At 37.5% G+C, this 22,842-nt stretch overlaps 1 protein-coding gene across 3 annotated transcripts in view; it reads right to left on the bottom strand.

Annotated features, from left to right (window-relative positions):
- ARID2 (AT-rich interaction domain 2) overlaps positions 1 to 22,842 on the bottom strand; it is a 183,245-nt gene that overhangs the window by 20,014 nt on the left and 140,389 nt on the right. For all 3 annotated transcript variants that reach the window (XM_006091453.3, XM_023756276.1, XM_023756277.1), the window contains one exon: positions 22,595 to 22,743. In XM_006091453.3, the coding sequence (XP_006091515.1) occupies positions 22,595 to 22,743 (149 nt within the window). The remainder of the gene's footprint in view (positions 1 to 22,594; positions 22,744 to 22,842) is intronic.

The raw sequence follows: 22,842 nt of genomic DNA, 5'->3' as shown, positions 1-22,842 counted from the left end.
TAATACAAAAGCTCCAGATCAATATACAGAAATATTAAGAAAAATAGTGCAAGCAAATTTCAAGTTCATTTCATTTCAAAGAATATTTTGAAACTATTTGGAAACAAATTTCTCTGCATATATGTCCATGTTAAATCATTACCATGAACACTTTTGGTCATTTGTTTTCAGTTTAATATGTTTCATTAATTCCCTACCTTCAATGAAGGTCAGCTAAGAATCTCTTAAAAGTAAATGAAATATCATTTTAAAACACAATAGAACATGCTTTTATATACAAATACCATACTCCATTGTACTTTTAGAAGCTGCTCAAACATTTACATATAATAAACTCTAGCATATTTAACAATCTAACAATCTAAGTGCTAAACATCTTGGTAGGTCTATCTTTTAGTTGAACTCACATTTTGTATGTTTGTCCATGTCTTGAATTTCTCCAACATTATACCCTACTCACTCATATACCCTGAGGCTTAACGATACAAGTGTCTGAGTGAATAAGTGGCCAAGTATACAAACGTGAAGAATGTCAGATACTATTTCTCTCATTAATTAGAACACATAGCAATGAGAGAGAATACTGGGATGCAAACAGCAAAGAATACATTGAAAGGCTTCAATTACTAAGTAGTAACTCAAATATTTGCACAATCCCTATCTTTAAAGTTTATGGCAGAGCTCCCTTAGGATTTGAATTTTTAATGTCATATAAACACACACACACACTCACACACACACACATTATAAATAGAGAAATTTCATTGCAATGGTTCCTATTTTTTTTGTGTGTGTGTTCTTTTTAATTAATCTTCACCCAAGGATATTTTTTCCTTTCATTTTTAGAGAGAGAGGAGGGGAGGGGGCGGGCAGGGATCAAGCCTGCACTGAGGTAAGTGCCCTTGATCTGAATCAAACCCGCGACCTTTCAGTCCTCCAGCCAATGCTCTAACCACAGAGCCAAACCAGCTAGGGCTAATAAACATGTATATATTTGAACCAATTTTTGATGTACAGTATCTATACAATATTTTAAATTAGTAAATAACTTTAGGAAATAACTGACATATTAAAATAAATTTTAAACAAGAGTAAATACTGAATTATAAAAGACAATGTCAAAAATTAATATGAAGATTACATATTTCATATCATTCATATTCATTTATATAAATACCTACCAAAAGTTTATTGTGAAACTATCATGGGTTGGAAAATTACTATTATTAAAATGTCCACAGTACCCAAAGCAATCTACAAATTCAATATAATCCCTGTTAAATTCCAATGGCATTTTTCACAGAAATAGAACAAACAATACTAAAATTTCTATGGAACCACAAAAGACTCCAAAGAGTCAAAGCAATCTTGAGAAAGAAGAACAAAAGCAGAGGCATCATGCTCCCTGATTTCAAACTATAAATAAAAAAGCTATAGTAATTCAACAGTATGGTATTGGCATAAAAAGAGACATATAGATCAATGAAACAGAACAAAAGGCCCAGAAATAAACCTATGTATTATCAATTAATTACAACAAATGAGCCAAGAATATACAATAGGAAAAGGATAGTCTCTTTAATAAATGGTGAAGGAAAAACTGGATAGCCCATACAAATTAATGAAACAGGACAACAATCTTACACCATACACAAAAATTAACAAAATTAACTCAAAATTGATTAAAGACTTGAATGTAAGACCTGAAACCATAAAACTCTGAGAAGAGAACAAAGATGGAAAGCTCCTTGATACCAAATCAAAGGCAACAAGAGCAAAAATAAACAAGTGGGACTATATCACATTAAAAACTACACAGCAAAAGGAACAACAAAATGAAAAGGCAATCTACTGAATGAAAATATTTGGAAAATTATAAATCTGATAAGAGGTTAATATACAAAATATGTAGAGATCTCATATCAATTCAATAGCAGAAAATCAAACAATCTAATTTTAAAAATGGGCACAGAATCCTTATAGAAATTTTCCTAAAGAAAACATACACATGGCCAGCAGGTATATGAAAAGATGTCCAACATCACAAATCATCAGGGAAATGCAAAAAAAACAAACAAACAATGAGATACCACCTCATACCTGTTAGAATGGTTTATCAAAAAGACAAGAAATAGCTTGGCCAGTGTGGCTCAGTTGGTTGAGCGTCGACCCAAGCACCAAGAGGTTGCCAGTTTGATTCCCAGTGGGGCACATGCCTGGGTTTCACACGCAATCCCTAGTAGGGTGCATGCGGGAGGCAGCCAATCAATGATTTTCTCTCATTGATGTTTCTCTCTCTCTCTCCCATTCCTTTCCTCTCTCTATAAAAATAATCAATAAAAACATTTTTTAAAAAAAGGTAAGAAATAACAAGTGTTGGCAAGGATGGGGAAAAGTAGGAATCCTCATGTACTGCTAGTGGAATGTAGATTGGTGCAGCCACTATGAAACACAGTATGGAGTTTCCTCAAAAAATTAAAAATAAAAGCAGATCATATAATCCAGCAATTCCACTTTTGGTTATTTATCAAAACAAAACAAAAATATTAACTCAAAAGGTGTATGCACCCCTATATTCACTGTAGCATTATTTACAATAGCCAAGATTTGGAAACAACCTAAGTGTCCATCAATAGATGAATTGATAAAGAAAATGTGGTACATATAGACAATGGAATAATCTTCAGCAATAAAAAAAGAATAAAATGTTGCCATTTGGATGGACCATGAAGTCATTAATGCTAACTGAAATAAGTCAGCCAAAGAAAAATATTGTATGACCTCACTGATATATGGAATCTAAAAAAACAAAAATAAAAAACAAAAAACCCTCTCAAAGCAAAACCCCAAGCTCCCAGATAAAGAGAACAGATTAGTGGTTGTCAGAGGTGGGGATCGAGGTGTGGGCAAATGAGTAAAGGGAGTCAAAGGTACAAACCTCTAGTTATAAAATAAACAAATCATGGGAATGTAATACAAAAAATGTTTCAGGTAAAAGTAACATTACTAAGCACATTTTTAGTTTTGAAATTTCTTTTAATTTTCAGTACCATTGTCCCCCCCTTATCCATGATTTCACTTTTCACAATTTTAGCTTCCTATGGTCGCGCCATTCTGAGTAGTATCATGAAATCTCGTGCCATCACACTCCTTCCTACCCAGACATGAATCATCCCTTTGCCCAGTGTATCCATGCCCTATACACTCCCTGCCAATTAGTCACTTAGCAGCTGTCTCAAAGTCATCAGATTGTCATAGCATTGGAGTGCTTGAGTTCAAGTAATTCTTATTTTACTTAATAATGGCTCCAAAGCATAAGAGTAGCAATGCTAAAAATTCAGCTATTCTAAAGAGAAACCACAAAGTGGTTCCTTCAAAAAGGTGAAAGTTCTCAACTTTATTAAGGAAAAAGATGTATGCTGAGGTTGCTAAGATCCATGGTAAGAATGAATCTTCTATCCATGTAATTGTGAGGGAGAAAAAAAAAATCCTGCTAGTTTTGCCGTTGAACCTCAAACTGAAAAAGTTAACAGCTACAGCATGTGAAAAGTGCTTAGGTAAGATAGAAAAGGCTTTAAATCTGTGGGTGGAAGACATGAACAAAAAAAAATGTTCCAATTGACAGCAATGTGTTGCATCAGAAAGCATTGAACAAGACTTCAGCAAGTGATCCCGGAAACAACTGACACCAAGCTATTTACTGCAACTGCAAGTAAGGGATGGTAATGCAAATTCAGGAATAAGTTTAACATTCTACCATCTTAAAACATCACAAGAAGGGTGAGTCAGCACAATAATATATTTGAGATAGACTACAGTCATATAACTTTTATTACAGTATATTGCTATAATTGGGAAAGAGAAACATGGATCTCATTCGCACTGGACCAGCAACCTGGGTATGTATGTGCCCTGACCAGGATTGAACCTGCCACCTTTTGGTGTATAGAACAATGCTCCAACCAACTGAACCACACTGGTCAGACTGTGCCTAATTTTTTTTTTTAATCCTCACCCGAGGATATTTTTCCATTGATTTTTAGGGAGAGTGGAAGAGAGAGGAAAAGACAGAGAGAAACATTGATGTGAGAGAAACACATCAATTGGTTGCCCCCTGCACGAGCCCCAACCAGGGCCGGGGCCAGGAAGGAGCCTGTAACCAAGGTACAGCATGCCCTTGACTGGAATCGAACCTGGGACCCTTCAGTCTGCAGGCCAACACTCTATCCATTGAGCCAAACCGGTCAGGGCTTTGCCTAATTTTTAAGTTAAACTTCATTATAGATATGAATGTAAAAGCAAAAACATAGTGTACCGGTATATAGGGTTTGATACTATCTGTAGTTTCAGGCATCCACTGGGAGTCTTGGAACATATTCCCTGTGGACAAGACAGGACCTACTGTCTTCACAATGCTTCTTTAATAGTATGAAATAAATAGACTGGAGTTGTGCTATTTAAACTAACAATTGTCACAAAAAGGCACTTTTTATTGAGTTTTTACAATTTTTACCTAAATGTTATTAGATTAGTTAAAAAGGTAAAGCTGTTTATACACACTCTCACACACACATAAATCAAACCCAAATGTACTACTAGTAGTCACTAGTCCAAATGACAGCTATTTCTAAATGATTTTGCAATATATTAAATTAATCAAGTTTATTTATAATACACAAAATTAATGAATTTATCAGACACAAAAAAAGAATAAAGTTTATATTTCTTTAAGTCCATTTTAATTACTAAATATATACAACTGTGTGCATATGATTAAGACAACAGGGACTTTAAAGTACTTATTACTTTGCCTGCCCAACACAAGAGTCTATTATTTCCCTTACTTACCTTTCCCCTCATCCTAAGTCTATTTTCTTTCTATTTATCTAAGTACTAAAGTGATTACAAACCATTCAATATGGTGCAAAGTGAAGTTCTAATATAATAAATGATGCTGGTTGCAATGATCATAAGAGTGGAAACAAATAAAGGTTTCCAAATCCATTAAATAAAATATCTGAATTTAAAACATCTTATATAATAAAAGCCTAATATGCTAAGTGTCTGGTCATCTGGTTGGCCATTCAACCAATCAAACCATAATATGCTAACAATATGCTAAGGCCACTCAACCGCTCACTATGACGTGCACTGACCACCAGGGAACAGACAACCGGTTGACCAGTCGCTATGATGTGTACTGACCAATAGGGGGCAGATGCTCCGACTGGTAGGTTAGCTTGCTGCTGGGGTCCGGCCAATCGGGACTGAGCGAGATAGGCCGGACACTCTCAGGAGCCCTCCCGCAGTCCCTCCCCAGGCCCTATTGTGCACTGGTGGGGTCCCTCGGCCTGGCCTGCACCCTCTCACCATCTGGGCTGAGGGACACCACCACCACCCCACCACACACACCACCACCACCACCACCCCCAGTGCACAAATTTTGTGCATTGGGCCTCTAGTTTAAATATAATTTTAATGCAAAACAGATGTTGAGTTTTCAGAATTTTATGGATTCTTCTGGGCTGGAGTGGGAGAATGAAAGATGAGGTGGGATGCCACTATTGCGTATTAGTATCTAAAACAATTTCTTACTACTACCCTTCCATCAATAACCTACCCCACACCCACACAACAAACATGTTCATTTAAAGAAATTGGAAAAGTTCAAGAGTATCCACATGAAAATAAAAATTTCCTGCACCCAGCCAGTGTTGCCCAGTTGGTTGAGTGTCCTCCTGTGCACCAGAAATGTTGTCCAGTGCCGGTTTGATTCCCGGTCAAGGGCACATGCCCAGGTTGTGGACTCAATCACTGGTAGGAGGCGTGCATGAGGCAAATGATCAATGTGTTCTCACAGCGATATTTCTCTCTCTCTCCCCCTCTCTCTCTCTTTCTCCCTGTCCCTCCTTCTATTTCTAAAAATCAATAAAATATTCTTTAAAAATTTTGAAAATATTAAACAGTAATTGATGAATTGATGGAGGCCTAGTATGGACTGTCTTGAAAACTAAAAACTCCTGGTGGGTCACTCTCTGCAGAGAAGCCATACTTTTTTGAGTTTTACTTCAAGGAACCCTACAAGGTTTTCATTGTGAAGACTGAAGAAAAACTCCCTAGCATTCCCAGCAGGGGGAGGGAGAAAATAATCATTAAAAACATGTCCAGAGTGTTCTTTTCTCCTTAATATAGGCCTGCCCTCCAAGAAAATTTCTTTATTAGAACCTTGTCTGACCTAGGGGAAGAGCAACTAGTTAACTCCAGCTCCCTTATAACTCTGAATGTCACATGAGGGGGCAGAGGGGGAGAGGAAAAAAAGCTAAGAAACTCTTCTCAAAGTCACAGCCCTTAGAATCAAGGCCACTAAAACAGTGTGACTTAATCATAACATTATATAATGCTTTCCCTTCCCAATCCCTTATCACCACATCAACAGGACTCCAATATAACAGTGGGTTACAATGGAGAGACCTGTAAGATACATACTCCATTTAAAAAGAAGTTTCTAAGGAATCCCAAAGACAACAAGGGAGGGCAACACACACACACACACACACACACACACACACACACACACACACCCCAAAAAAACTCACACACCAAAATACTAAAGGAAATTGAAGCCTCTGACACTTACAGTCACAGCAAACATTAAACACAGCAAACTCTAGCCAGATAAACATAGATCCTCACACTGAAGGTCTATTCACCTCAGTTCCTATTAACTGATACAACATTTCTAGCTTTCAACAAAAACGTGTAAGGCAAGTTAAATGTAAAACAAACAAACAATACAACACAATAACAAAAAAACAAACAAACCAGAGTCTGAAAAGACAAGGCAAACATCAGAACCAGACACAGGTATGGCAGAGATTTTGGAATTAAAAATAAGTATTTAAAATAATTATGATCAATATGCTAAAAAAGTGACAATCTGCAAGAGAAAGCTAATATAGGCAGAGATATGGAGACACTAAGAATCAAAAGGAAATGCCAGGAATAAAAAAAACTATAACAGAAATAAAGAATACCTTGATGGGATCACAAGTAGACTGAACATGGCCAAAGATAGAACTGGTAAACTTAAAGATATGTCAATTAGAAACTTCCCAAACTGAAGAACAAAGAGAAAAAAGAAGGGGCGGGGGGAGACACAGAATATCCAAGAACTGTGAGACAATTATAAAAAGTGCAATATACAAATAATGGAAAAAGAGAAAGAGAGAAAAAACAGAAGCAGTAGTTGAAGAATGGCTGATAATTTTCCAAAAAGTAATGATACACTAACTAAATCACAGAACTAGGAAACTCCCAGAACACTAAATATGATAAATGTTAAAACACACACACACACCACCTGGGCACATCATATTAAAACTGCTGAAAATCAAAGACAAAATATCTTGAAAGAAACCAGAGGAAAAACACACCTTACTGAAGAGAAAGGGTAACATTATACTGATGTCTCTTGAGAACCCTGCAAGCAAGAAGAGTAGAGTGAAATATTTAAAGTGTTGAAAGAAAAACATCCACCAACCTAGAAGTTTGTGTCCATGGAATTATTTTTCAAAAGTGAACGAATAATAAAGACTTTCTGAGACAAACAAAAACTGAGGGCATTTGCACAGTAGACTTGCCTTAAGGGTGTCAGAGAAGGAATAAATGGACGTAAAAGAAAATATTTTATTTTTCTTACTCTTAACTGATCTAGTAAGTCAAGTTTCAAAATAATAGCAACAATGTATTTGGTGATTATAGCTTTTGAAGAAATAAATGACAGCAACGGCATAAGGGAAGGAGTAAGAATACCTGCACCACCCATGAAGGGGCATTGTTGTTTGAAAGAAGACTTACATTAGCTGTAAATACATATTTCAAATTCTATAACAACCATAAAAAATGTTTTAAAAAAGTAAAATTGATATGCCAACAGAGAAAATTAAAACATAAAATACTCAAAAACAAAGAATGCAGAATAACATGGGAAGACAAAGGAGTCAAAAAACAAGTGAAATAGACATTTAAATATATGATATTCATGCAACTGTATCGATAATCATTTTAAATATGAGTGGATAAAAAAAACACCCAACTATGTGTGGTTAAATATAAAGACAGATTAAAATTAAAGGGATGGTGAAAGATATATCATGCTAACACTAATCAAAAGAAAGTTGGGAGTTATTATATTAATTACAGACAAAGCAGAATTCCGAGTAAGGATATTATGAGGGATAAAGAGGAATACTACATAATGATAAAGAGGTCAATTCTTCACAAAGACATACAATTCTTAAGGTATATGCTCCCAACACAAAGCATCAAAATATGAGTCAAAATCTGATAGAACTGCAAGGACAAATAAAGAAATATTATACGTAAAACTCTATCAGTAAGTGACAGATCCACCAGGCAGAAAATCTGTAAAGATAGAGATGAACTGAATAGCACCATGAATCAATTGAATCCAGCTGACATTTATATAATACTTCAACAACAGCAGAAAATACATTCTTCTCATGCCCACTTGGAACATTCACCAAGATAGACCACATTCCTGGATGCAAAACACACCTTAACAAATTTAAAAGAATAAGAATCATATAAAGTATGCACTTAGATCACAATGTAATTAAACTAGACGTCATTAACAATAAGATAGCTGGAATATCCCAAAATATTTGGGAGATTATATAGCACACTTCTAAAATATTTTTAACTAAGTGAAAATGAAAATACAATTTATAAAAATTTGTGGAATACAGGTAAAGCAGTATCTAGAGGGAAAGTTATAGCATTAAGTACATGCATTAGAAAATACCTAAAATCAATAACTTAAGCTTCCACCTTAAGAAACTAGAGAAAGAAGAGCAATATAAGCTCAAAGCAAACAGTAATAATAAAAGTTAGAGCAGAAATCAATTAAATGACAACAGGGAAACAATAGAAAAAAATATCAACCAGATCAAAAGCTGGATCTATGAAAAGATCAATAAAATAGATAAAGCTCTAGTCAGCTTATCCAAGGGGAAAAAAAGGGGGAAAGTCACAAATTTTAATATCAGTAGCTCTTGCTACTGAGCCCACAACATTAAAGAGATAATAAAGGAATATTATGAATAACTCTATGCCACAAATATGGTAACTTAGATGACAGACCAATTCTCGAAAAGACACAATCTGCCAAAACTCACACAAGGAGAAATAGATCATCTGAATAAGCCTATGACTATTAAAGTAAATGTATCATTGATTAATAACCTCCTAAAAAAGAAACCACCAGGACAAGATGATTTTACTGGTGACTTCTACCAAACATTTAAGGAGGAAATTATACTAATCTATGTCTATAATAATGAAAGCATAATATGCTAATTAGACCAGATAGCTGGACGTCCTTCCAGACGACCTTCCAGACAAAGCCACAGTGGCCAAAGCCCCTTGCCTGAATTTCATGCATTGGGCCTCTAGTTCTCTATAATTCCTAACAGAAAATCATGGAGTGAACATTTCCTAACTCACTATATGAGGCCAGCATTACTCTAATACCAAAGGCAAAGTCAGGAAAACTACAGACCATTATCACTCATGAACATAGGTGTAAAAATCCACAAAAAAATATTAGCAAATTGAAGCAATGTATAAAAACTGCTATGTAACAATGAAAAATGAGGATGCACTGTGTCACTGTATGCCACAACCTTGCTCTACCACCCTTTTGCTGAGCCATTGAGGCTAACTATGAGAGCAGTGAATAAATATCTTAAGCCAAGCTAAAAATTCATTCATTCATTCATTCATTCATTCATGCATTCCAGGTATACAAGGATTATTTCACCATTCAAATACTGATTGATGTAATCCATCACAACAACAGGCTAAAAGGAAAATCATATGAACATATTAATAGAGACAGAAAAAGCATTTGACAAAATCTAATATCCATGGATTACTAAAAACTTAGCAAAATAATGTCTTTTATCACCCCATCAAAGGTAATTTATAGATGGTAAATAAGCATATGAAAAGATGCTCAAGATCTTTCATCAATAGGAAAACCCAAATTAAAACAAATGCACATCTAATAGAATGGCTGAAACCTAAAAAACTGACAATACCAAGTGTTGATGAGGATGTGGAGCACCAGGAACTCGCCTTCACTGTTAGTAGAAATGCAGTGGTACAGCCACTTTGTAAAACAGCTTGGCAGTTTCTTACATGCTAAACATGTCTTACCATAAGATCAAACAATTGTTATACTAGGTATTTGCCCAAATGAGTTGAAAAATTGTGTCCATACAAAAACCTGCACACAAACTTTTATAACATCTTTATTTATTATTGCCAAAACCCAGAAGCAGCCAAAATGTCAACAGGTAAATGGATAAGTAAACTGGTACATCCATACAAAGAAATATTATTCAGCAAGAAAAAGAAATGAGCTATCAAGCCAGAAAAGACATGGAGAAACTTTCATTATATACGGAGTGGGGCAAAAGTAGGTTTATAGTTATTTGTATGGAAAATAATACAATAATTAATAAATAATTGTGGAAGACTAGAACTATGTGTTTCATGTACTCACAACTATACTGCTAGTGAAAGAACCCAGTCTGAAAAGGTTTACATACTGTATGATTCCAACAATATGACATTCTGGAAAAGACAAAACTATACAGAAAGTAAAAAATCTGGACCTGCTAGGGTCTGGAATGGAGGTAGTGAAAAGAGATGAATAGGTGAAACAAGGGAGGGTGGTGAAACTATTCTGAGTGATTCTGTAATAGTGGATACATGACATTATGTATTATCAAAATCCATCTATCTATAATAGTAAAAGCATAATATGCTAATTAGACCAGACAGCCAAAAGACCTTCTGGACGAAGCCACCGTGGTGGGGGCCGAGGCAGAGGCGGTTAGGGGCGATCAGGCAGGCAGGCGAGCAGTTAGAGGCAATCAGGCAGGCAGGCGAACATTTAGGGGCAATCAGGCAGGCAGGTAAGTGGTTAGGAACGATCAAGCAGGCAGGCAGAGTGGTTAGGGACTATCAGGCAGGCAAGTGGAGGCGGTTAGGGGCGATCAGGCAGGCAGGTGAGCAGTTAGAGGCAATCAGGCAGGCAGGAAAGCAGTTAGGAGCGATCAGGCAGGCAGGCAAGAGGTTAGGGGCGATCAGGCAGGCAGGTGAGTGGTTAGGAGCGATTAAGCAGGCAGGCAGGCGAGCGGTTAGGGGCAATCAGGCAGGCAGGTGAGCGGTTAGGGATGATCAGGCAGGCAGTCAGGCAGAGTGGTTAGGGGCAATCAGGCAGGCGAGCAGTTAGGAGCCAGCAGTCCCGGATTGTGAGAGGGATGTCCTACTGCCGGTTTAGGGGATGTCCCACTGGGATCGGGCCTAAACCGGCAGTAGGACATCACCTAGGGGTCCTGGATTGCGAGAGGGTGTAGGCTGGGCTGAGGGACCACCCCCCTGCCCCCGTAAACGAATTTCATGCATCGGGCTTCTAGTATATATAAAAAAGCAAAGCGACCAGAACGACAGGTTGCTATGATGTGCACTACAGCCGGCCAACCTCCTGCGGCCCCTCCCCCTGGCCAGCCTGGCCCCGATAAGGGCAGGCTGGCTGGATCCCACCCATGCACAAATTCGTGCACTGGGCTTCTAGTAGAACTATATAACACAACGACTGAAACCTATTGGAAACTATGGACTTTAATTAATAATAACATATACTAGTAAATATTATTCATCAATCATAACATATGTACCACAATAATTCAAGATCAATATTAAAGGAAACTATGCAGGAAAGAGGCAGCATATGGATACTCTGTTCAGTTTTTCTATAAACCTAAAACTGCTTTAAAAAACAGTCCACTCATTTTTTTAAAAAAGGTAAGAATAAATACTATCACTACGAGTATGTAACTGTCTGGAAACATTAGATATTACAATTGGATGAGAGGCTAAGCAGTATTAATATAGAAAATAACCATCAGTTGAAAAATATAATAGAAGCTAAGACCATTTATGACAGCAACAAAAAGTAAGAGACACAACTAGCAATAACCTTAATAAAGTTGCATAATATACACTGAGTAGCCAGATTATTATGACCACCTGACGTTTGTAGGCAAATCAGCTATAATTTCGCGCTGAAGTTGCTATAGGGTTGTGGTTGGCAAACTGCGGCTCGCAAGCCACATGCGGCTCTTTGGCCCCTTGAGTGTGGCTCTTCCTAAGCCTTAGGAGTACCCTAATTAAGTTAATAACAATGTACCTACCTATATAGTTTAAGTTTAAAAAATTTGGCTCTCAAAAGAAATTTCAATCGTTGTACTGTTGATATTTGGCTCTGAGTTTGCCGACCACCGCTATAGAGCCAGACCATTATAAATAGGGAAGCAGGTTGTTTACCATGACAGAAGTGATTTTTTTCTGAAGATATGGGTAAACAACGCGATTTAACAGCCTTTGAACATGGGATACACACACACACACACACACACACACACAAATATTAAAGCTCTACTCAGGTAAATAAGACTATAATACCATGGGTTGATACCTTTTACTTGTAAAGGAAAAATCAATATTGGGAAATGTTCACTATTAAGCACAAACAAAAAATACCTATTTATTAAAAGTAATTAAAATGAAAATCCCAACATGCTTTTTTGGAGGATCTCTAGAACCATTCTGAGGTTTATTTGAAATAAGAAATATCTATGCAGGTACCAACTCTAAATTATACATCATTCTAATTTCAAAAAGTAGGCCCTGGCTGGTTTTTCTCAGTGGTTAAACAGCACAGCCCACAGACCAAAGGGTCTGGGGTTCAATTTCCGGTCAAGCGCATCTACCTCAGTTGCAGGTTTCATCCTGGCCTTAGCTGGGTGGGTTCAGGAGACAACCAATCGACATCTCTCTCTCTGTCAATGTTTCTCTCTCTCTCCCCCTCTTCCCTCCCCTTTACACTTTCTCTCTCTAAAAAAAGGAAAAATATCCTCAGGTCAGGATTTACAAACAAAAGCAAACCAAAAAGTAGTACAGTGCCTGGTACAAGATTAAGTGCTTGAAAAGATAATGGAAATACTCTGAAAAAAATAATTAAGAGCAGGATCTTGCCATATCTAACATTAAAATTTACAGTGAAGGTATAAGGATACAAACCAGTGGAATAACAAATAATCTATATATAAAAAAAAGCCAAGGTCCATAACGTCCAATACGACCGAAGGCTCAAACGAATGCCAGACTGTGCGCAACAGGCTTGGGTGGGTGAGGACTGGCGAGCGGGCTGAATTGCTGACCTCAGAGAGGCGGGGCTGATCAGCAGCTGCCTCGCCAGCAGCTGAGCCTCTTTCTCTCCAAGAGATCAGCAGTTCACCGCCCCCCCCACTTTGCCAGTAGCCTGGGGCAGCTGCTGATCAGCCCTGCCTCTATGATCACGCCCAGAGATAGACCCAGAGACGCTGAATGGCATAGAAACTAACCAATCAGAACCAAATCTGGGTGAACTGAGAGGAGCTAATGGCTGCCTAGGAGGCGGAGCTTTTGACGCTGATAGGCATAGAAACCGACCAATCAGAACCTAATCTGGGTGAACTGCGAAGACAGAACCTAAGGTGGCGGCTGAGGAGGGGTTTTAAGGGCAACAGCTGTTTGGTGTAAGATGTAAGAAAGCAGTTCAATTTTTAAATGACCAGTTTGGCAGTATAGTGCATATATATGGTTGGCTATCAGTCCAGTATAGGGATTATGTATTTTTGTCTGCCAAGAGCATCTCCTCCTGCTGAAAAGGCTTCCCCACCCCCTAATTAAGCAATCCTATCCTATATAATCTATCTATACTAATAAAAGGGTAATATGCTACTTAGACCGGGTTAACTGGCCATCTTCCGGATGTCCGACTTCCTTCAGGACAAAGCCATGGTGGTGGGGGCCGAAGCAGAGGCAGTTAGGGGCAATCAGGCTGGCAGGGGAGGGCAGTTGGGGGCGATCAGGTAGGCAGAGGCAGTTAGGGGTGATCAGGCAGGCAGAGGCACTTAGGGGCAATCAGGCAGGCAGGCAGGTGAGCGGTTAGGAGCCAGTAGTCCTAGATTGCAAGAGGGATATCTGACTGCCAGCAGTCAGACATCCCCCAAGGGGTTCCCAATTGGAGAGGGTGCAGGCTGGGGTCCCTCCATGCACGAGTTTCGTGCACCGAGCCACTAATCCAGAAATAAAAGCATACAGGAATTTAGTATATATCAAAGGTGAAAATTCAAATGCCCAAGGGAAAGATGAACTAGTTAACATGTTAGTCACTTGGAAAACAATAAAGCTAGATACATGAAACTAAAATTATAGATGGAACAACACGTTAAAATATTAACCCCTAGAGTGCCGGGAGCGCTATCGCGCTCCTCCTGCAGTGTCACTATTAGATGCTAGTAGTTCACTCTTTATTGACAGATGGCACCTAAGTGCAGATTACTTATGATGCCGAATGTCTGTAGTTGTAAAATTGACCACTGGCATTTATCTGCCTAATTTTCATAATTTTTTTCCTAAACTGCTGTAAAATCAGCAAAAATGCCTTGGCAATTTTAGCATAGTTCCTAGGATATTGGTTGGCACTCAAAGGGTTAAAGTAGTGGAAGGCAATAAAATGTGTATTTTATGATCTTAGAGTTGAGAAGGTCTTCCTAAACATGAGATAAAAACCATTTATTTTTCTAGTCTGTCAACTGAAAAGTCCTTGAAGCAATAACCAACTTAAAAGTGATGAGAAGGAGCTTAAATACCAATTCTTATTAAAAGACACCAGATGTCCTTGCAGAAATACTTTATTCCAGGTATGGGGCAGGAAATGTACAAGAGAAGCCTGAAACATTCTGTCTAACAGAAAGCAAGGAAGCTATAAAAAAAATTATATTAAGATCACAACCAAAGGACTTGGAATCCAGCTTGAATAGGCCTTCAGTGGCCAAAGATACAACAAGTGGATGGAACATCAAGAAGTACATAATTAACTGCAATGGATTAAAACACCTCAAAATGTTTAAATTAATAATTTCGTTTATAATGATACTGAAATAAAAAACCACCAACCAACCAAACCTCATGGTCACCTTTGTATAGTGTTAGTAAATAACTCATTATTTTGAAAATTGGTAAACAAGAGAAATAAAAAACCTATCTAACCTTTTCTCTAGAAACTATTCCTCAAAAAAATCAAAGTGTTGATAAACGAACTTTTACATTTTAAAACCCTTAATGAAATAATGGATCTATCCAATGATTCTAATGGCTGTCTACCTCACAAACATAGAGACAAGATATTACATATCTCCTGATGGAAAGTACCCATGTCATTTCTAAAATGATGGAAGCATGGAACAGAGTGCCGAATCTCAGAGGAAAGGCAGGGGAGGGTGGGTGGGTGGGTGGGAGGTAATCAACCACAGACCTTTAATGCATAAGCCATGGACACAGACAATAGGGTGCTGAAGGCCTGGGGCGGGGAGGGGGAGGACTTGGGCGGGTTGGAGGGGGTCAATGGGGAAAAAAGAATTATTAAAAATAAAATGGTTGTTTATAAAAATCAAACCAAAATCTGATCAAATATCTAGACCAAACTACCAACTGACAGAAAATACAGGGTCAGAGTAACATGCCAAACAATACCAGCAAAATCCAGATTGTGATGCTGTACAGGACAAATGAACTGCTTTTATCAATGAAAAATTGCAAGGAAAACAATTAGGAGAGAGAGAGAGAGAGAGAGAGGAGGTAATCTACAGATTAAAAGAGATTTAAAGGACTTCGCAACCAGCGGCAATCTTGTATACTAATTTAAACTCTAAATAAACAAAAGAAGTGGAGAAATGTAAATATTGACTCGATACATTTAGAACTCAATACAGAGTGGGTCAAAGGTAGGTTTACAGTTGTGAGTATGAGAAACAGTCATTAAGGATTTTGCATGCTCACAACTGTAAGCCTATTTTGGCCCACCCTGTATTGAAGGGATTAACATTCTTTTTCTGCAGAGGTGTAGATTATGTTTAAAGAGTGGGGGGGTAGAAGGGGGGAGTCGTTTCCATCTTTTCAAGATACATTCCTGCAGATGAAAAACACAATCCTAGTATGCACTGATACCATGGTATAAGTGTGGGTGGCTCAATGAAAACAATCTATATAATATACAGAAAAAAAGAATTACAAATACAAAAAGTCTATGTAAAGTATGATCGTACCACAGATATGATCATAAATACAGGTTAAATGTATATTCAAAACCACTTTAATTCTATGAAAGCAGTAAAGCATATGATTATTTCAACTTTAAATAGTAAACATTTCACAATAAAATATCAGCAAAGGAAATAATTTTAGTTAGAAATCTTATGGAAACTAGGAATGTTGTTACATGTTTTTGATGTGATATTAATTAGAGCATAGCCACTTAGTGGACAATATAGCTATGATGTATTTTTCCATGTGGAATTGAAACTAAATATGAATAATAGCCATTTCTCACTCCCTTCATGTGCTTATGCTCTTGGCATCCTAAGCTTCTCATAAGTCCCTGGGTGTACTAGTTCCTTAAATAATTCCCTACACTTGCTATTCGGATTAGAATTATTTTTGCATAACAAACACCTACTCACTTTTCAAGACCCAATTCCAAAGTAATGTCTGTAGTGAAACTTTCCCAACCATCTCAGCATTATATTAACTGTCCGTTATTCTTAATGGTACTGTACTTTATTTGTCTGGAGTTTTCTGGATCTGCTTCCTTAAGGACTGAGAGTGATCTCCACATTTCTAGCTCCTAGCACATGCACCCTCCATAAATATTTGCAAAATCAAACTGAAGTTAATACTAATGAGTATCTAAAACTGGCTTTAAACATGGTTTTAAGAGGCTTGTTGAGTCTGTGTTATTCAGAAAAGGCTTGCAAAGAAAAGTTACATCATCAAATTTTGAAATATTGATCCTACTAGCAAGATGGAAAATTGTGCTGTGCATTTACAATTCCAGTAAAAAAAAAATTATTTTTTTAAATGTACTAAGGAGAGAGAAAGAGAGAGAGAGGGGAGATATGTTGTTCCACATATTTATGCATTCACTGGTTGATTCTTATATGTGCCCTGAATGGTGATTGAAACCGAAACCTTGGCATATTGGGGCAACACTAACCAACTGAGCTACTTGGCTAGGGTGATTTCTTAAAATACTCTAATACTTCAAGTAAAGCAGCTGTTATTAAACTTTTTAGTCAACAAATAGTACCTACTCCAGAAGCTACACACACAAAAAAGATATATGGCTGAATTAAATGAATGAAAAAAAAAGTAATCAGAAACAGCCTAAAGCACTAATTTTTAAGCAACCTTTAAAAAAAAATTTTTTTAAGAAAGAAAGAAAGGGAGAGAAAGAAACATCAATCAGTTGCCTTTCCTACACATCCTGACTAGGGATCAAACCTGCAACCTAGGTATGTGCCCTGACTGGGAATCAAACCCAAAACCTTTCGGTGCATGGGACAATGCTCCAACCAACTGAACCACACCAGCTAGGACTAAAGGACCTTTTTGACAAACAGATTATACACTATGATCTAGCGCGCGCGCGCACACACACACACACACACACACACACATATATATGTATGTAATATACACATATAACTGGAAACAATACTTACCCTTACTAACATGAATAGACTCTGATATATTTTATTCATTTTTAATTGCAAAGGAAAGAGGCAAAAACTCACTGGTAGAGACGGAACAAATGATTTCATGACCCCACTACTGGGTTGAGATTTTAAAATGAGAAACACTGTCCAAAGAAATTTTTCATACTGCTAACAATCCCTGGGCTATATTGATAGCCGCAATCATACAACAATATATGAAGTTCACAGTGAAATACAAAGTCTAAAGATAAATATTATGAAGAGCAAATATAATTTTTAAAAGGATCTGATTTCTGCTATCAGTTAGAAAAAGTGAAAGAGCATCTGTGATATCTAAAAGATGAGAATATTATTTCATTAAGATAAGTACATTAGTCTTAGAACTCTAAAGTGTGACATGGCAAAGGTTCTTGGCTGAGTATGTTAAAGGAACTAAGATTTTGTTTTAAACAGTATTATTTTCAAGTTTTCCTTCAAGTCAAAGAAAGCCTTAAGAAGTTCAGTTCTACTCATTATTCATCTTAGTTATTAAACTGTGAGATCTATGGCTTTAAAAAGAAGTTTCATGGATTGTCCATCCCAAACTCAAATTTAAGACAAGTCATTTTTCCTAACAGATTATTAACTTTAAGTTTCAATATATAGAAATTCTTCAGTGTCCACTAACTTATAGTCACTTTAAAAAAAAAACGATCTCTTTTCATAGCCAAACAAAAAAATCAGATTCTCTCGTTGAAATCTAATACCTGGCTTCCAGTCAAAATGGTGATGTAGGTAAATGCAGTACTCGTAACCTCCCACAACCACATCAAAATTACAACTACACTACCGAACAACCATTTCAAAACCACCTGAAATCTACCTGAACAGAAATACTCATTTAAAAATATTGAGAATAGCCACATTGAGGTAGGAGGGAAAGATATGCAGAATGGGCTGGTCCCCAACCCACCTGTGGTTAAAAAGTTGGAGGGATATCTCAGCAGCAGAGGTCCTTCCTGGGGAGCCAGGGGTCCCAGACCCACACCTGGCCCTGCCGAGCCCAGGGTTCCAGTGCTGGGAAGAGAAGTCCCCGTAACTTCTGGCTGTGAAAACCAGCAGAGATTGTAGCTGAGACAAAGTACTGCTGGAATCCTAGGCATTTTTTCTTTTTTAAATGTTTTTATTGATGTCAGAGAGGAAGGGAGAGGGAGAGATAGAAACACCAATGATGGGAGAGAACATTGAAAGACTGCCTCTTAAACATCCTGCACTGGAGATCAAGGCTGCAACCCAGGCATATGCCCTGACTGGGAATCAAACCTTGACCTCCTGGTGCATAGGTCGACATTCAACCACCGAGCCACCCCAGCTGGACATAAGGCATTCTTTTTAAAGGGTGCAGTCAGATGTACTTGGGCTCACTCCCTCTGAGCTCCAACGCTAGGAAAGCAGCTCAACTGCCACTGGAGACATATGGGGAGGAAATGAACTGTCTGGCATCAGGTCAAGAGCTGGAGGGGCAGCTTTCTCCCAGACAGAGGTGCTGGCAGAGGCCATTGTTCCTTTTCTGAGCCCTTCCCCCAAAGAACCCGAAGGCAGGCGCTATATCTGATTCTCCATCAACCTGATTAATTTAACAGTTAGCCCCACCTTGATGATTGCCTGAGACCCCACCCAACCCAATTTTCGGGCCCACCCAAGCCCTTCAGACTTTTCCATACAAAAGGCCTGTCTTGGCTCGTGCTGCCAATTTTCCTAAAAGACTTTCCTAAAGTCTCTCAAACAAGCAGCATCTGCCCTCTGCATAACTGTACCTTTTGCTAAGTAACCCCAGGCCTGGCACTAGCACCCTTGGTTCACAGCTTGGCGTCTTCTGGACACCTCCAAGCCCATCACAAGTAGTAGCCAGCTGCAGATCATTTTGAAGCTCATGCCCAGTGGCCCTGGGCAGGGCACAAGCAATGGCTGACATTGGCCTCTACCTCCCAGGAGGCACTGATCCAATGTAACCAATAGACAGCTTCACACCATGGTGAAGCACCACCCACTACCTCCATGATCAACAAACTCAGTAGACTCACTGGGTATCTGAGACCTGCTAAAGTGAGTTCTGCTCTGTGGGGTCAGCCTGGGGGTAAATCACTCCCATTAATGTACTAACAATAATCAAGGCACAACTACAACAGGAGGGTGCACACAGCTCACATGGAGGGCACACTTGGAGCACCCAGTTCAGGAGACTGGGGAGGCAGGGCCACAGGAACCTACTGGACACCTACTACATAAAGTCACTATACCAAGACTAGGAGCCATAGCAGCTCTACCTACACATAGACACAAACACAGGCAGGTAACCAAAATGAGGAGACAAAGAAATATGTCTCAAGTGAAAGGAAAGAATAAAACTCCAGAAAAAGAACTAAACAAGATGGAAACAAGGAATCTATCAGATGCAGAGTCAAGAGTTCAAAACATTGGTTATAAGGATGCTCAATGAAAGTAGGGGAAGAGTAGATGAACTTAGTGAGAACTTCAACAAAGAGAGAGGAAATAAAAATGGAGATAGAAAACATTAAAAAAAAGCACCCTTCAGAAGCAAAGAACACAATAACTGAAATGAAATTACAGAGAATCAATAGTAGAGTAGATGAATCAGAGAATCAAATAAATGATTTGGAATATGAGGAAACAAAAAACACTGAATCAGAATAGCAAAAAGAAAAAAGATTCCCCAAAAATGAGGATAATATAAGGAGCTTCTGGGACAACTTCAATTGTATCAACATTCACATCATGGGATGGCAGAAGGAGAAGAGAGAGGAGCAAGAAACTAAAAACTATTTTTAAAAATTACAAGAAAACTTCCCTAACCTGGTGAATAGAAAGAGATACAAGTCCAATAAGCACAGGGTCCAAAATAAGATGAACCCAAAAAGATCCATACCAAGACACATCATAATTAAAAAGGCAAAGGTTAAAGACAAAAGAGAATCTTAAAAGCAGCAAGGAATAGCAGTTAGTTACCTACAAGGGAGCTCCCATAAGACTGTCAGCTAATTTATCAACAGAAACTTTGCAGGGCAGAAGTAATTGGCAAGAAATATTCAAAGTAATGAAAAGCAACCAAAATTACCCAGCAAAACTATCATTTAGGATCAAAGTACACATAAAGTGCTTCCTAGATATGAATCTAAAGCTAAAGGGATCCATCACCACCAAACTCGTATGTAAGACATATTAAAGGGTCTCATTAAGAAAATGATTAAAAATATGAATAATAAAATGGCAATAAATGCATATCTATCAACAATAACTTTTTTTATTGATTTTAGAGAGAGAGAGGAATGGAAAGAGAGAGACACACAAGGAGAAAAACACCAATTTGTTTTTCTACTTACTCACTCACTCACTGGCTGCTTTTTGTATGTACCCTGACCAAAGACTGAACCTGCAACTTTGGCGTATCAGGACAACACTCTAACCAACTGAGCTACCCAGCCAGGACAACAATTACTTTAAATGCAAATCAAATGGATTAAATGCTCTAAAGACACAGGGTGACTGAATGGAAAAGAAAATGTAACCCTTACATATGCTGTCTACAAGAGACTCACTTCAGATGGAAAGACACAGACTGAAAGCAAAGGGATGGAAAAAGTTATTTCATGAAAATGGAAACGAACAATAAAAAACCAGCTGGGGTAGCAAAACTTATACCAGACAAAATAGACTTTAAGCAAAGACAATAAAAGAGAAAAAAAAAGGTTCAGCAATTCCACTTCTGGGTATTTATTCAAAGAAACACAAAATACTAAATCAAAAAGACATATATTTATATGTTTATTGTAACATTTTTTACAACAGCCAAAATATGGAAGCAACTTAAGCGTCCATCAATAGACAAACAGATAAAGAAGTGGTGCATATATACAGAGTGGGGCAAAAGTAGCTTTATGGTTGTTCATATGGAAAATAATTAATAAATAAAAATGTAAGAATAAATTGTTTTGCACACTCACAACTGTAAACCTACTTTTGCCCCACCCTATATAATGGAATATGATTCAGCCATAAAAAAAGAATGAAATCTTGCCATCCACAACAACATGGATCCACAACAAGAGGGTATTGTGCTGAGTGAAATAAGTCAGACAAAGAAAGACAAATGCCAAATGATTTCACTTACATGTGGAATCTAAAAAACAAAATAAACAAGCAGAACAGAAACAGACTCATAGATATAGAGGACATTTTGTGGGTTGTCAAAGGGGAGGGAGCTTAGGGGATGGGTGAAAAAGGTAAAAGGATTTAGAAGTACAAATTGGTATAGAATAGTCACAGAGATATAAAGTACAGCATAGGGAATATTGTCAATAATATTGTAATAACTATATATGGTGTCAGAGGGGTACTAAATTTATTACGGTGATCACTTCATAAATTATATAAGTGTCTAATCATGGAGTTATAAACCTGAAACTAATATAATATTGTACATCAACTATAATTTAAAAATAAAAATATAATGAAATGAAATGAATTAAAAAACAAAAGCAAACAAACATACTAATGACTTTCTGCAAATTACTTTGTTAGAACCTTGGAAATAACATGACTCACATCTGGTATTAACATATGTCAGATGCTAGGACAAAAAAAGCAAAACAAACAAAAAGAGCTAATATCGAAACACATTCCCTAACAGCCTACCATTGAAGCTCTTTCCGACATTTATATAAATTTCTTAGCTTAGGTGCCACTGGATCTATGTAAGCATCACTCTTAAATTAGCATAAAATATTTTTGCTAAAAATGGTTTAAAACGAAAATTTTCATAAACTATAGATGACAGAAATTGGAATGTAAAAGCATTCTAAAACAAAGAACATTTATGTATATTAAATAAAATTGCCATTTACTTTTTACAAGACTGCCACAGACACATGAAGTTGTGTCCAGGTTTTCTCACTGAATCCCCATGTTGACTAGATGCACTGAATGGAGAAGGCTGAGAACTGTTAGGCTGGCTCTGCACTTGTACAGCTGGTGAAGGCGTCATAGGAGTGTTCTGTGGAAAAGCACAACCGCATGATTTGTGAGATGACATTAGAAAACATTCATATTTTATAGAATAAGCTTCTAAGTTTGATTATGTTGATAGTTGTGC

Source organism: Myotis lucifugus, unplaced genomic scaffold (genome assembly GCF_000147115.1).
Source record: "Myotis lucifugus unplaced genomic scaffold, Myoluc2.0 scaffold_91, whole genome shotgun sequence".
Taxonomy (NCBI): Eukaryota; Metazoa; Chordata; class Mammalia; order Chiroptera; family Vespertilionidae; genus Myotis; species Myotis lucifugus.
Note: the sequence above shows the minus strand (reverse complement) of the source record. Positions and strands in the feature narration are given on the sequence as shown.